Source organism: Notothenia rossii (assembly GCF_949606895.1).
Source record: "Notothenia rossii genome assembly, chromosome: 8".
NCBI lineage: Eukaryota > Metazoa > Chordata > Actinopteri > Perciformes > Nototheniidae > Notothenia > Notothenia rossii.
This window is the reverse complement of record NC_136906.1, coordinates 58902079-58916708: the sequence shown is the minus strand read 5'-3', so window position 1 is coordinate 58916708 and position 14630 is coordinate 58902079. Positions and strand designations below refer to the sequence as shown.

Genomic DNA, 14630 nt, shown 5'->3' with positions numbered 1-14630 from the left:
GTGTGGTTTAAGGTATTGATACAGAGTAAGACTGCCAGTCAGGAGTCATTAGTCAAAGGCCTAATGACTGTCTATATATTCAGTCACTGAGAAATTGAATCTTCTGCTGTATTCTCCTCGTTATACTTCATTTTTGCTCATTTACCGATTAAATAAAAAACATCCGACGTCTGTTTTGATCTAGACATGAAAACCATACGAGACGCCCCAGGTGATACATGCAAACACCCACTTCATCTTTTAACACCTACTCTGCGATAGGGGAAACGTGGGAGTTTAAACACATTTTCAGTCAGGGGAGCATTCGAGATCAGAGGAATGTGCCAATGCTTAAAGAGCAGCGATTGCTTCTGAAATTGTATTGGTACCCCGCACAGCCCTGAATACCCACTGCTAAGCAAGTTCATTTTATTTAAAGATTCTTTTTTGTATGTGTTGTTACAGTGATGGAGGTGACACATTGCATGGGTTTGTGAAGGATAAATGACTGCTGGCTGACTTCTGATCTGCTACTCCGACTGTCATGTGGCGATTTTAAGAGGATCAAGTGGCGCAGAGCTGGTGGAGGGTGTGACCACGGATGAGAGGAAACCGACAAACTGATATAACCCTGCACAGGGGTCGGGGCGGCGACACGGGCTAAGACAAAAGCTTCTGCTGAGTCCCTTTTATGCTTTTAGGGGTTTTCACTTTTTGGGCTTTCCCTTTCCTGTACTGTGTTATGTGTGGTGCATGTAAACGGTGGGATTTTCTCTCCCCCCCCCCTCCCCCAATGTTCTATTACTAACAAAGTCACACCACAGCTAAAAAATTATTAGCATGAATGAAAATGAAAATAAATAACCTAGCCCTTTGTTGCTTACAAGCTCTCCTACTCTAAACTACAGATCAGGAAAAGAAAAAGATAACAAATGAGGAATGTTGTGAGTTATGCACTTAAGTTTAATCTATTATCTTTCTTCACTTTGGTTTAAACTGCTGTGGTGTTGAGATGTATCAGATCAGTGGATCTGCTGCAGGATCCAATCAGTAACTGATACACAGTGAGCAGGCGTGTTGGCCGTAAAGGATTTCACAAAGGAGGTTCCTCGCTCCTTGATCCCCGCTCCTCCGGGCACAAATAAAAGTTTTGGAACAGTTTTCAAGTTGTCTATATATAATAACATATCCATTACCCTTTGTAACACTGATACACACCTCCACCTGTATGCTGAGGTGGAGCCTCTCCTTCTCCTTGCGGTCCAGAGTCCTTTTCAGTTCCTCCACCTCACCGCGAACAGAGGCCGTGCGCAGCTGGGTCCGCAGCTCCACCACTTCTTTCTCCAGGCTCAAATAATCTACACACAAGCACATCATTAGTGAGGTTAGATTCATTTCTACATGTGAAGACAAGACAAGTAGAACACAGTGACAAGGAACCTGAGGCGGCAGATGGATTGGAGCAAACAGGAAATACACTGTATGTTAGCAGTGGAATAGTACATGTACTCAAGTACTGTACTTAAATACAGTTTGAGGTACTTGTACATTATTCTTTGTTATTTTATACTTCTTCTCCACGACATTCTGTCATTTCTACTCCCTTACATTTATCCGACAGCTTTAGTTACTCGTTTGATATGCGAGTAGAATATTGGCAGTATGCCAGTATGATGGCAACACATTTTTTACAGTTTAAACATGCAAACGTGTCTTGGAATTGTATAACCGTGTTTTAATTATAACTTTATATTAAGGTACACAAATTAACACACAAATTAACCATCAACTAGCTGTTAATTAACATGCATATTAAGAGTATATTGGCTCTTTATTAGTCATAATAAAACACTTATTAATGCCTTATTCTACATGAACGTATTCTACAAGTAATAAGCCATTAGTTGAGAGCTTTTCCTCAATAACCCTCTGATTAGTGCTTATTTATTGCAAGTAAGGAAGGTGTTGTACATGTCTTGTTACCTAAGAATAGATCATAGTGTTATTATGGGAGAATCACTATTCTTGTGATACTACTGCCTTATTAGGCCCATATTGAGCAGAGCATATTAAGACCAAAACTAATGTACAGCAACTTCCTCCCTGACTTAAACTCAGTACCTGCTGGCCCTCGCTCCCTGTCAGCGTGTGTGCCATGTGGCGGAGCGACGGGATGAAAAGTCTCCAGCCGGGCCCTCTGAAGTTCAGTCTTCTCCTTCATCGTCCTCAGCAGCTCACCACGCATGTCCTCCACCTGAGGGATCATCGGCCATGTGAGCAGACACAGAGAAAAAATACATCTGGCTGTTGGACAACGGGCAAAGCAACACTGACAACTTTCCAATAAGACGCTGCACTCCTAGGCGGCGCGCGAGGCTCAGGTTTGGGAAGGCTAAATAACTTTTTTGCCTGACACTGCCCGCCTCCGGCGTCTATAGAAAAGAGATCAACTCAGTGAAAGCAGCGCCTGCTGACCAATCAGAGCTCAGTGTGCGGAGTTCAAAAAAAAAATCAAGTCATATTACAGGATAAAGGAAATACAGTTTAAACTGCCGTATGCAGAGAAGACGCCGACGTGTCGAGCTTATCATTCATATCACCTCATCAATCAGATCATCGATCATATACAGGACTGTCTCAGAAAATTAGAATATTGTGATAAAGTTCTTTATTTTCTGTAATGCAATTAAAAAAACAAAAATGTCATACATTCTGGATTCATTACAAATCAACTGAAATATTGCAAGCCTTTTATTATTTTAATATTGCTGATTATGGCATACAGCTTAAGAAAACTCAAATATCCTATCTCTAAATATTAGAATATCATGAAAAAGTATACTAGTAGGGTGTTCAACGAATCACTTGAATCGTCTAATTAACTTGAAACACCTGCAAGGGTTTCCTGAGCCTTGAAAAACACTCAGCTTGGTTCAGTAAACTAAATCACAAGTATGGGGAAGACTGCTGATCTGACTGCTGTCCAGAGGACCGTCATTGACACCCTCCATCAGGAGGGTAAGACACAAAAAGAAATTTCTCAAAGAGCAAGCTGTTCACAGAGTGCAGTTTCAAAGCACATCCACAAAAAGTCTGTTGGAAGGGGGACATGTGGCAGGAAACGCTGCACAACCAAGAGAGATGACCGCAGCCTTAACAGCATTGTGAAGAAGAGTCGCTTCCAGAATTTGGGGGAGCTTCAAAGACAGTGGACTGAAGCTGGAGTCCAGGTATCAAAAGTCACTGTTCACAGACGTGTCCGGGAAATGGGCTACAATAGCCGTATTCCCATGGTCAAGCCACTTCTGAACTCAAGACAACGGAAGAGGCGTCTGACTTGGGCTAAGGAAAAGAAGCACTGGACAGTTGCACAGTGGTCCAAAGTCCTCTTTTCAGACGAAAGCAAGTTTTGTATTTCATTTGGAAGTCAAGGCGCCAGAGTCTGGAGAAAGGCTGGAGAGGAGCAAAATCCAAGTTGCTTGAAATCCAGTGTGAAGTTCCCACAGTCAGCGATGGTTTGGGGAGCCATGTCAGCTGCTGGTGTTGGTCCACTGTGTTTCATCAAGCCCAGAGTAAATGCAGCTGTGTACCAAGAGATTTTAGAGCACTACATGCTTCCGTCTGCTGAAAAGCTCTATGGAGATGAGGAATTCATTTTCCAGCATGATCTGGCACCTGCCCACAGTGCCAAAACCACCAGTAACTGGTGTACTGACCATGGCATTACTGTCCTCGATTGGCCTGCAAATTCCCCTGACCTGAACCCCATAGAGAATATGTGGGGTATTGTGAAGAAGAAGCTGAAAGACACCAGACCCAACAATGCTAATAAGCTAAAGGCCGCTATTGAAGCATCCTGGGCATCCATAACACCTCAGCAATGCCACAGGCTGATTGCCTCCATGCCACGCCGCATTGATGCAGTAATCCGTGCAAAAGGATTCCCAACCAAGTACTGAGTGCATTAATGGACATTTTCAAATGTTTGATTGTGTTTTGCTGTTATAAATCTTTTTTTTTACTTGGTCTGAGGAACTATTCTAAATTTTTGAGATAGGATTTTTGAGTTTTCTTAAGCTGTATGCCATAATCAGCAATATTAAAATAATAAAAGGCTTGCAATATTTCAGTTGATTTGTAATGAATCCAGAATGTATGACATTTTTGTTTTTTTTAATTGCATTACAGAAAATAAAGAACTTTATCACAATATTCTAATTTTCTGAGACAGTCCTGTAATATCACAATATTTCCTTATCTGAGTCAGCTTCTCGAGCCGTATCTGCCCGTGCAACACTCACAGTGTCACATACTGTATGCAGAAGTATTATTTTAAGCAACACATTAGGTTGACGAAACACTCAACTCAAATGTAATAATAAAGTCAGATCCACTCGTGTCTTAGATGGGGCAGTGATATCATAAAACTGTTAATGTACGCTTTCAAACACTCGGTAGTTTATTTATTTTTTAACCAGTTGTTCTGTATTCACCTTGCAGGTGCAACTATGTGGCTTGTATCCTGGACTATATATTTAAGTCATGGATGTTTAAAGGTCATATTTGTCTAACAAATTAGTTTACTTTTCATTAATGAAGTATGACGCTGCGCTGTCAGTACACTTGTCCCTGTTTGTGATTGGTCAAATGTAGCTAACCCCGCCCCTTTCACATGAACGCGCTCTCAGCTGGAGAGAGAAACCCCGGATTGATTTACCAAGTTGATAACCAGCGTCGTAGGACCGCTTAGCGAGATCTCGTTTGTTAGGGTTAGTTAAGATAACTCAAACATATATCCAGGGTCTGTTGAACTGGCTTCGTACAGGGCACAGGTGGCTGCATAGCAGCGCTAATGTCAAAGACACAAACATTATACATTATTTTTTTATTTTACCAGGATGCAACAAAAATATTTGGGAAGGCTTAGCCTCCCTAGCCGCCGCCCCTGGGTGCACTCTTCATTGTTTTGGCCGCTGAGATTGACTGTACATATACAATCAGGTACAGCACACAAACAAACCTTTTGAGAGAGGGACTCTCTGCTATCCTCAGACTGCTCAAGTAGTCTTCTAGCTCTTTCCAGCTCCTGCTCCATCTGAGGAGTGCACAACAATAACAATGTCAGGACGATATATAATGAAGAAGTGTGGTGGAAATCTATGTGTTCGAAGTTTCGGAATGAGCATCGCCTACAATATATCATTGCAGGATCAGGGTTAGAGCATTTAGAAGATACACTTTGAGTTAAAGCAGAAAAAATACAGAGCTCAAAAGGAGCTTTATGTCATTTTCCAGAAACATTTTTTAATATACTAACTGTCTAGGTAAAGATACAAATCTTTGCATGTTGCCATTAGAGTGGTGCAGAGATAACTTATTTTTGTAGGCAAATCCGGAAGAGCTCCATAGACAAAGAGCAATTGGATTGTCCAAAAATAAATAACTAAGCTCTTTGGCAAACAAAAGTTTATGACACTAATATGATCTCCACATATTAACACCACTTTTACAACAGTACGGAAAAAAACTAACAATAGGCTATAAATGAACTACATGTCACATCACAACTGCTAAGCTAAAGAATGCTAATGTTTGGCAGCAGACTTTGAGTAGTCTCGTTTAGTTACTTGTTAGCAATTGCCGTTTTAAAGAAGCTTCAGACATTGTTGATTATTTATTGATGTATTTAGTGTCGTAGAACAAGTGGGGGAATGACTGAGTTGCTTTACTCGAGTACTGTACTTAAGTAAAAATGTGAGGTTCTTGAACTTCAATTGAGTATTTTCACATTATGTCACTTCCTACTCTTAGCCCATCATTTTTCCGTTGATTGCCTAGCTGTCTTTTATTTCATTGATTCAAGGTTTTAGGACTCATTCCTGCACCTCTCTAAACAGTCAAATGATGCAGGGAAAAACATTGTTGGGGACGTTTAGTGCCCTAGAACTAAACATAAAATAGTGTATGCTAACCACAAACCTTGGTTTTTTTCAGACGGGGAAACCTGGAAATGCTAAATGCTAACTCAGTTCTGCACCACTTGTTTATTGTCTAGCTGTTTTTCATGTCAAAGAACAACATTTTAAAATATTTGAATCTTAACAACAGACCTTATTTCAAGAATCTAACCAAATTTAAACATTCCTTTGAGAGTAAACATAATTACCTTAGATTTCTCTGCCTTCAGTAGCCTGGCTGCAACAGCCTCCTCTCTCTCATGGCCCTGAGCTTTTTGTCTCCCTGAAATCTACAAAACACAATACGCAGGCCACAGCATGTTTCAATACAAGAGCACACATTCAAGAGAAGTGTCAGAATGCAGCTAGATTGCATCATAGCAACCCCTCCGTGTCGTCTTCTCAGAACCAGACCCTGGCATGGTGGTGGATTTGTACCAGCGCTTTAGATCCCACTCGTTGTGAGCGGGCTGTGATGATGAATTACCGGCTGCTAGCAATAACATCTACCCAAGTGACTCATCATCTATTTGATTCACATCACAGCGGGCCCATCGGTGGGGAATAAATGTGCCCTGTGCTCTCCCTCCTCTCCTGCTCTTTAGTAGTAAAAGAGATCATTTTCCTCTTCATGTCCTCATGCTCTGTTTATTTACCCTTAATTTTTTTGGACAAATGCATTATTTCCCACCGCCTTGGGCCCTGCTGGTGTCCCATTAGGGCACTACGGAGAAGAGGGATGCAAATGAATTGGTAGCTACTATCATTACACAGTGGGTTGCAAAGTCTGGCTCACAAGAGGTTTGCAGGGTGAACACAGCTCCACAGTGCCTCTCTGTGGTTTACTAGTGAACTGCAGTAGGCGTCAAAATGTCTTAAAAAGGGTTGAAACTGATTGGCTAATACAAAACGCTGTCCTCAAAATAACAAGAAAACAAGAAAAAATTTGTTATAACCAACAGAATTACCATTCAAACTATTAAGCTGATTATGTATATGGATGAGTGCAACGCAGCAATGTAAAAGAGCATTGATACAAGGTAATGACTTGTACGACTGTGGGCATTGAGTGCATCTAGCTGTGAATCACTAAAGTACACCTAATCACAGAGCTCTCAGCTATTAATGCTTCCAGACAATTGCACGCCAACAAAAATAAAGACTGGCGTGAAATACGGGAAAGTGGCAATTGCTTGCTTAGCGACCATTTGCACTGCATCAAAGTAATTGCCTAGGTGTGCTTTATAGTGTCATAAAGCAGACAAAGAGGGTGAGGTGACACAGCAGGAATGCTGCTCTAACAAACAAGGGAGGACTGCAGTACATTAGAGGAAAAAAACATTCTGTCTAACAAGGTGAACCCAGCCAACGCAGAGAAATGTGGAGATCTGGCAAAGCAGCTAGATCTAATTGTGTGGAAGATTAATAATCACAGCGACATATTTTGTGGCTCTGGTTGATTTATTCTCTGATGACTTGTTTGTAAAGGTCAAGCATAACCACTTAGCAGACATCAATGGAGCTTTGGCTTCCATTTTCTAACACATTAAGCTGGTTTTTTTAACCTTTTCTTACCAGATTTTTTAAATTAAAATGTTTAAAAATGTTTAAATGTTAGAGGTCTGTTTTATTACTCAGGGAATAACCAACAGGCATGTACTGCTGATGCTGCTTTTCCTACGTGGGTAGAAAGTCTTTCTGATGGCGTACTCTTGACGGTACAGTCAAATAATGAAGTGATTGCCTCACTAGCTGGTGAAGATATAAGCGTTTGATATAGTTTACAATCACGGAACTCTAGGTAGAAAATGACTGCATGAGACCAGCAAGGATATTTAAATGTAGCCATCACATGGCTTACATATATGATGGTGTATCAAGGCCATTGTAGGTACAAAAACATATTAAGGAGCAGGGGGAGGGGACCACAACTCAGAGTTTCAGCTATTAAGGCGGTCAATGAATCATAAGAAAAGACAGGGGAAAGACACTTTTGGGGATATTAAAGTAGAAAATTCACAAGAAAAATGTGAACACTTGTCGATTATTATGCCTGAATTGGATGAGCTAGCATGAAGACTTTGAAGATAAATTACGTTAAGAAGGATATCCCCCTGTTTACCATATTTATTTTTGAACAAATCTACAATGTACATCATCGAATGAACACACTGATTGTGTCAACAATATATCTGATATATATTATCTAATATTTGATGACTCATTTTGCTTTGTTTGCATCCTTTATTCTATGCAATATGCGTTTGTCATAGGTTTGTTTGGTTATATGTTCTTTCAAGGTTCACTTGTATTCATGCTGTATTCTTTTTTTCTTTTCTTTGCCTTTGTATGACTTGTTTCTTTATTATAACATGAGCCTGTTCAGGGAAATCTATCTCCAAACAGCCCATTGGATTTGTATGTTAATTAATGTGTCCACGTTGTATTTTGTGAATTCATGTCATCTCTGGATTGTTTTTCAGCGTTCTCGTTGAATGTGAGAGAACACGAGAGTGTCAACGGGGAGGTGTTGGGTGGAAGCATAACAGCAGATGAATGATGAGAAGTGTCACCTCATGCAGCTCGTCAGACACGGCCACCCGCTGCTTGGGCCTTCTCTCTCGCTCCACGCCGCCTTGCCCACAATGCATCTCTCTCTCCAGCTCCTGCAGACGCCGCTCCACACGAGACGACACCTGCAGACAGTGAGACAGGGGACGGGGACACATGAGGTCACACAAACATCCCCCGGTGCAGGGATGGCAGCAGGATTTGATGAATGAGACAACAGGAAATTAAAATTGTGGGTGACGAAAGAATATATTTCAGAAACGGAGTGGAAGTAGGACATGCAAGAAGCTCCCTGCCTAATAAGGAAGCTTCACATCCACCTGTAAAAGACTGGTAATACCTTTATCTGTCTGTGGACGTGACAAGATCAAAAAGATGTGGGCTGTCATTTGGAGCAGTTTATTTGCCACAGTAGTGATGGTGCGGTGAGGAGCCATGTGCCTGGAGATTATAATGAAATATCTGCAAAAGTAAGACTTCACTTGAGATAGAAACCATTTGTCCGTAGCCCTTTTCTGTTAAAGCAAAAGTAAAAAATGCATATATTTCCATTTCCCTGCTTTATACATGTGTTTTCATTAGAAAATGTGATGTGATGCCAAAGTCAGTTTATACCTACAATACATAATTCGCCCCTGCCCCTATCATATCACCTGTTCTCATGTCATTGCATTAGCTCCCGATTCAAATAAGATCAGACTTCAAGATCTTACTGTTAACCTTTCAAATCTTACATGGACTAGCATCTCTCTATTTATCATCATTAATTACCCCGTGCAGATCTACCAGGCGTCCACGACCCCATAATGCCAGTCCCCTTTCCATCCCTTGAATTCACAAATCATCAGTAGGTGGCAGAGCCTTTTCCTTCCGAGCACTTCCCTCTGGAATCCTCTTCCCATTCAGATCAAACAAGCTAATTCTGTTGATTCCTTCAAAAGCAAACTCAAAACACATATCTTTGGTATCTAGGTGACGTCTTCCTCGTCACCTAGTTTCCATCACGTAGTTTCCATCTTCATTAGCATCACTTCTGTCCTGTTTTACATACACATGCTTTTATCATTTATCAAGGCAGTATTTATGTTGTTGTTCATAATGTTTTTATCATGTTTGCGCCATGATATTTGTATTTAGTTGTTGTCTTTGCTTTTGTTTGCTTTGTAGAGCCCTTTGAGGCATTCTTTGTGATTTGGGGCTATAATACATTTTGATTTGATTAGTGCAAAGCCATTTTTTTTTTTACTTACACCACAGTTTTAAAAGGCCCATATTGGAGTTGTTATTGTATTATTAACAAAGATTGTTGGTCGTTATTTCTTTCTCTAGTGGAGGCAGACAGAAGTTATGGTGCAGAAGCAAAGCTGCTGCTGTGCACGGGTGCTGCAGCAAATCATATAATAGCCACCTAAAAAAGACCAACCTAGACAAATATCAATATTAGTTGAACTGTAAGCTACCTTTTCAATATTTTCTCCACCACCCTATCATCAGACAGCCCTTTAACAAAAGATTCCACTGACAAAAACACAGATTTGTCCGTGACTGTTTTTGCCAAAAGGACTCATTTGAAAGGAGCATAAATAACAGCTTTGTGTCAGAAAAGGGATATCATTATGGTAAAGGGAAACAATTGATTTGGTAAATGGACTGCATTTATATAGCGCTTTTCTAGTTAGCGACCACTCACGGCGCTTTGCAACAGAGTGAGCATTAACCGTTTCACACACATATCCAGTGTATTCACTTGCTCATAGTGATAAACATTCACACAGGGAACAACAGGAGCAGATGGGGCTCAGGGTCCTCAGCCCCTACATGTATACTCGTATAGCCATGTGCCTGGATATTATAATGCAATATTGATAAAGATAGACTTTACTGTTGTTGCTTTTCGAAAGAAAAAAAAGTAACATTTGTCCTGCTTTATACATTTGTGTACAACAATAACTGTGATGTAGTGTCCTTAAAGGTTCAAACGTTTTGAAGTGGGGTTGTAGGAGGAACTTAGCCATAGCCGGTGTATATCTAAAATAGATATTCTGCCCCGAATGGAGAAACAGATAGAAGTTAAGGCACAGAAGCAAAGCAAGGGGGGCAGCAGCTAAACATATTTTAGTCACCTAAAAAGGGTAACCTAAACTTACAAAAATATCAATATTAGCTTCACTGTAAGCTACCTTTTTAATATTTCCTCAAACTTACCTTGCTGTCAGACAGCCTTTTCAAGCGGGAAATGGAAGACTTCCTCTTTGCTTATTTCAAAGCTACCAGACTCATTTGACAAAACACAGGTTTCTCCTTACAGAAGTGGCTTGTCTTCCGCTGCCTTGATCAGTTATAACACAATAAGGCAAACTAAGTGATCCAGGCAGCTGTAAACAAAGCAACACCCTCCGTTCTGTAAAAGAAGATGACTGTTTCCATCAAAGGAGTCTGGTGGATTTGAGGAGAGCATAGATAACAGCTTTAGTTTTCTGTTAGAAAAGGGCCCTCACTATGGTCAAGGAAGAAATATTCTCGAAATAGATGTTAAGTGTCTAAAGTACATTTTGCCTATCGATCAATCCATAGTACTAAATGGTAAATGGAGTAGATTTATATTGCACTTTTTTTTGTTTTAGGGTTAGGGTTAGGGTTTTAGCGACCAAAAGCAAAACAAACTGGGGGCTATTGATCGCCATCTACTGTACTTACCTCACGCCAACGCACTTCAAAAAGTTTGAACTGTCCCTTTAAATTCAAGTCCAGAGAGCTGAAAAGCATAGTTGAAGTACTGGTGATGAAATACACAGCTACAACTCACCGAGGCCTGTCTCGGGGAAGTGGGTGTGAGCTCTGTGAGGCTCTCCATCGCTCGCCGGGTGTCAATATCAGCCCTATAAAAAAGCAGACAAATATTCACACATCAGGGCTCTCTGTCATTTTGAAAAATCCCTTCCCAAGGCATCATTGATCAAAATGTGAATGCATAATGTGACGGCACTAAAAATAATATATATGCAGCTTCAGAAGTTGAATTATAGAGGTGGATCAATTTGGTCTGGTCAGCAGCACCGGGGAGGAGAGATAATTTAATAATGTGAAAATGTCAAATTCTAAATGCAAGAGCTGCCGTCTTTTGGCTTTACAGGCTTTTGACTCTTTAAGTTTCCAATGACACTTTCATCACATTCTCATCAAGGAGATTTCAAAGACCTGAAAACCATGCAATTGTTTTTTAAGCTTAATGGATACGAAAACATAAAAATCAATATTCAGTCAGAGCAGTCAGGCCTAAATTAGAGTAGAAAAGAAAGAAAGGACTGCATGAGAGACCCATTGCACTCATTGTGGATTACTATATCAGAGTGTACAAAATTCAGTCATTTGAAATTACATTTGAATAAACTTTATGAAACGTGCAGCCTTTAAACACTGATTTTTCCAGTAAAAATGTGTTTTGTAGTTCAAATTTCTAGTTCTAATTAGTTGTCTTTTCTGAATTCAGACAAGAGAATGAACATTTCTACTGTGCATGTCCATGTCATCACTTATTATTATTTTCTTCGCTTTAAAAATCAGGCAAAATTTTATTTTTTCTTTCTTTTTGTACTTCAACAGATCCTTTATTATTTGTGTTACTATAGCAGAGTAACAAGACACTAAAAATCATCTTTTCTTGTAAAAAAAAAACAATAACAGGTGAATTCAGTTGTGTACGGCCAGCCTGCTAAGTGGAGACAAAAAAAACCTAATAGTACTGTTTTGATATTCAGACTTAAATACCTATTCCTCCGGAGGATTTCTCTATCCAGGTCATCAGACAGTCTCAGCTGGCCACAGTGCAGATCTCTCAAGGATTGATGCAAAACGTGAATCTAATTGAAGATACATAAACATACACAAAAATGATAACGCGAGCAGCCGAGCATGGTAAAAAGATGGTCATCATTTCCTTTATGGAGATGCAAATGTATGCTACCACTGTGGTAAGTAGATAAATAGCACTCCTAAACATAGGCCAAAATACTTATACAATTATTCAATCATATAAATCTAACAAACCCATTCCTTAGATAAGCATTATAAAAACCACGTCATTGTTCCTGACTCGGTCTGACCCCTAGTGGAAACTCTCTGACACTACATTATAGTAGTAAGTAGCACTGATTGATATTGGGTGGTTTGTCTCTCACATCCTCTCCTGGCAGGCTGGCTTCTTTGAAGCGAACACCGGCGGACTGAGACCTCCGCGTCCTGTCTGGAGTGCTTGTATAGTCCTTCAGTGGAGAAGTAGGGAAGAAACGCTGGTCATCTGAAAAAATATCGATATAAAAAAAAGGGTTAAAGCTAATTATTTTAAGGTGTTCTTTTCATGTTTGTTGTTGTCATTTTGGTATATTGTTTTTCTATTTATGTTACACCTTTAAGCAAATCATACAGAAGTAAGACGTAAATGAGAGAACAGCTGAGAGTAAATATCATTTATTTGACTCCATACCTGATCCTGAGCCAGCTTCCAGGTCACTTGTGTGCAGGGTGGAGGCTGAAGCTGAAGCACTCAGAGCTCCGTTGGTCCTGCTCACCCTCTGTGTCTGCAGCTGGCTGATGGACTCCTCCAGGTTCTCCCTGAGCTGGTGCAGGAAGGGAAATAATCAGAGATAAAACACAAAATAACATAGCATTAGGAAGCAAAAACAAGACTGCTGTAAATAATGAATGATGACATTAAGAGAAAAGTCATCCAGAACATAAGACAAATCCCTTAAAAGATGTGGAGAAGAAGAAATAAAGGAATAAGTGTGTATTTAAATGTGCAAAGTGCATGATGGAAATAGAATTAACAGTAGTATCAACTCAAATATATCTTTAGCAGTATACGATTGGTATCATATCGTCCTTAAAAATGTTATGATGCACTGAAGATGTTTTATCAATCAGCTGAACAGTACAATGTCTAGTGCATTCCCACAACTATTGAAACAAAGTTACATTTTGACAAATGCTTTCTTTATCTCATATAAATGTATTTGAATAGCTAAAATAATGTGTTTAGGTCTTTTAAACCACATGTACCTGAACAAATCTGACATCAAAACATGACTGTATGTGCAATGGAAAGACAAGCACCTGCATCTTATTGTTAAATCAAAATGTAAAGAACAGGTGTCTCACCAGTGTCATGGCTTCAGCCTGATCATCTGTATGCTCCCTGTAATGGCCTAGCATCCGGTCTACTTTGGTCAAGTTTCTACTGGTATCCTGCAAGACAACAACAGCGTTAATTACCAATGAATGAAATAACTCTGGGTTTCAATGCACGTTATAAACACATAAAGGCTAGTGTTTAGCTTATGTGTTGAATGCTGTTGAGCTCAGTACCTGTAAAGTGCTCGCCAGTGTGCTGATCTTCTCGGACATATCTGCGGGTCGAGGCTCACTCCCACTCCCACCGGCTCTGCCCCTGTCCCGGCCCGGTCTGTGGTGGGCTTCACGCCCCCGACGCCGGTGCACTCTTGTCCTGTCGTATGACTCCGTTTCACTGGATGTATCCATAGTTTAGGGCAGGTTCACAGTGGAGGCGACGATAAACGGCTGATGATAGCCAGCACTAGCTTCTCCTGCAGAAAACGCTAACCGTTACCGGCTACATTAATCAGATTAACGAACAAACTGGGCTGGTTATGAACTTTTTCTACAATAGATATTGTTGTCATACTTAGCAGACGTGGGAGCTTTGTCATTGTTACCGTGACAACCCGTTGAGACAGAGAGCTATCTGACCAGCAGCACACTCCAATTCAAACTGCCCCTATCAATCACTGAAGCAGGCATTGTTGTGATGCTCCTCCAGGCTAGCAACAAGTGGAAACTACTATGAACGTTAGCTAGCTGACCAAACGTTAGCCAACTTAACTCCTTTCAGACTCCCGTGAACTCTGCGAAACACTGCGAATGTCCAGCAGCAACAGAGCAAATAAATGCTACCTCAAGAAATACGTTAAACCAAAGCCGTTGGTTTAGTTTTGCGAGTGATAGCTAACAGCCTTGCTATGGCAACTTGAACTAGCCGCGTCTGAGCCGGAAACAACAACAGAAATCAGCGGCTGCAAAGGACGCTGGGAAATGTATGCTGCTGAC

The 14630-nt window shown here is 40.5% G+C and overlaps 1 protein-coding gene across 4 annotated transcripts in view; it reads right to left on the bottom strand.

Moving 5' to 3' along the window:
* Window positions 1-14630, bottom strand: part of cep128 (centrosomal protein 128) — a 93322-nt gene that overhangs the window by 49195 nt on the left and 29497 nt on the right. The window contains exons 1-12 of one of the 4 annotated variants that reach the window (XR_013801539.1): window positions 14209-14564; window positions 13872-14110; window positions 13665-13751; window positions 12991-13123; window positions 12686-12804; window positions 12276-12367; window positions 11314-11386; window positions 8510-8632; window positions 6146-6226; window positions 5000-5074; window positions 2101-2233; window positions 1198-1337 (exon numbers count right to left, since the gene is read on the bottom strand). Coding sequence is in view for 3 of the 4 variants with exons in the window: in XM_079644078.1 (XP_079500204.1) it covers window positions 1198-1337; window positions 2101-2233; window positions 5000-5074; window positions 6146-6226; window positions 8510-8632; window positions 11314-11386; window positions 12276-12367; window positions 12686-12804; window positions 12991-13123; window positions 13665-13751; window positions 13872-14045 (1230 nt within the window). In the remaining variant the exon portion in view is untranslated. Of the gene's footprint in view, window positions 1-1197; window positions 1338-2100; window positions 2234-4999; window positions 5075-6145; window positions 6227-8509; window positions 8633-11313; window positions 11387-12275; window positions 12368-12685; window positions 12805-12990; window positions 13124-13664; window positions 13752-13871; window positions 14137-14208; window positions 14565-14630 lie in introns of those variants that run through there. The other 3 variants (XM_079644078.1, XM_079644077.1, XM_079644079.1) reach the window with 3 other exon arrangements.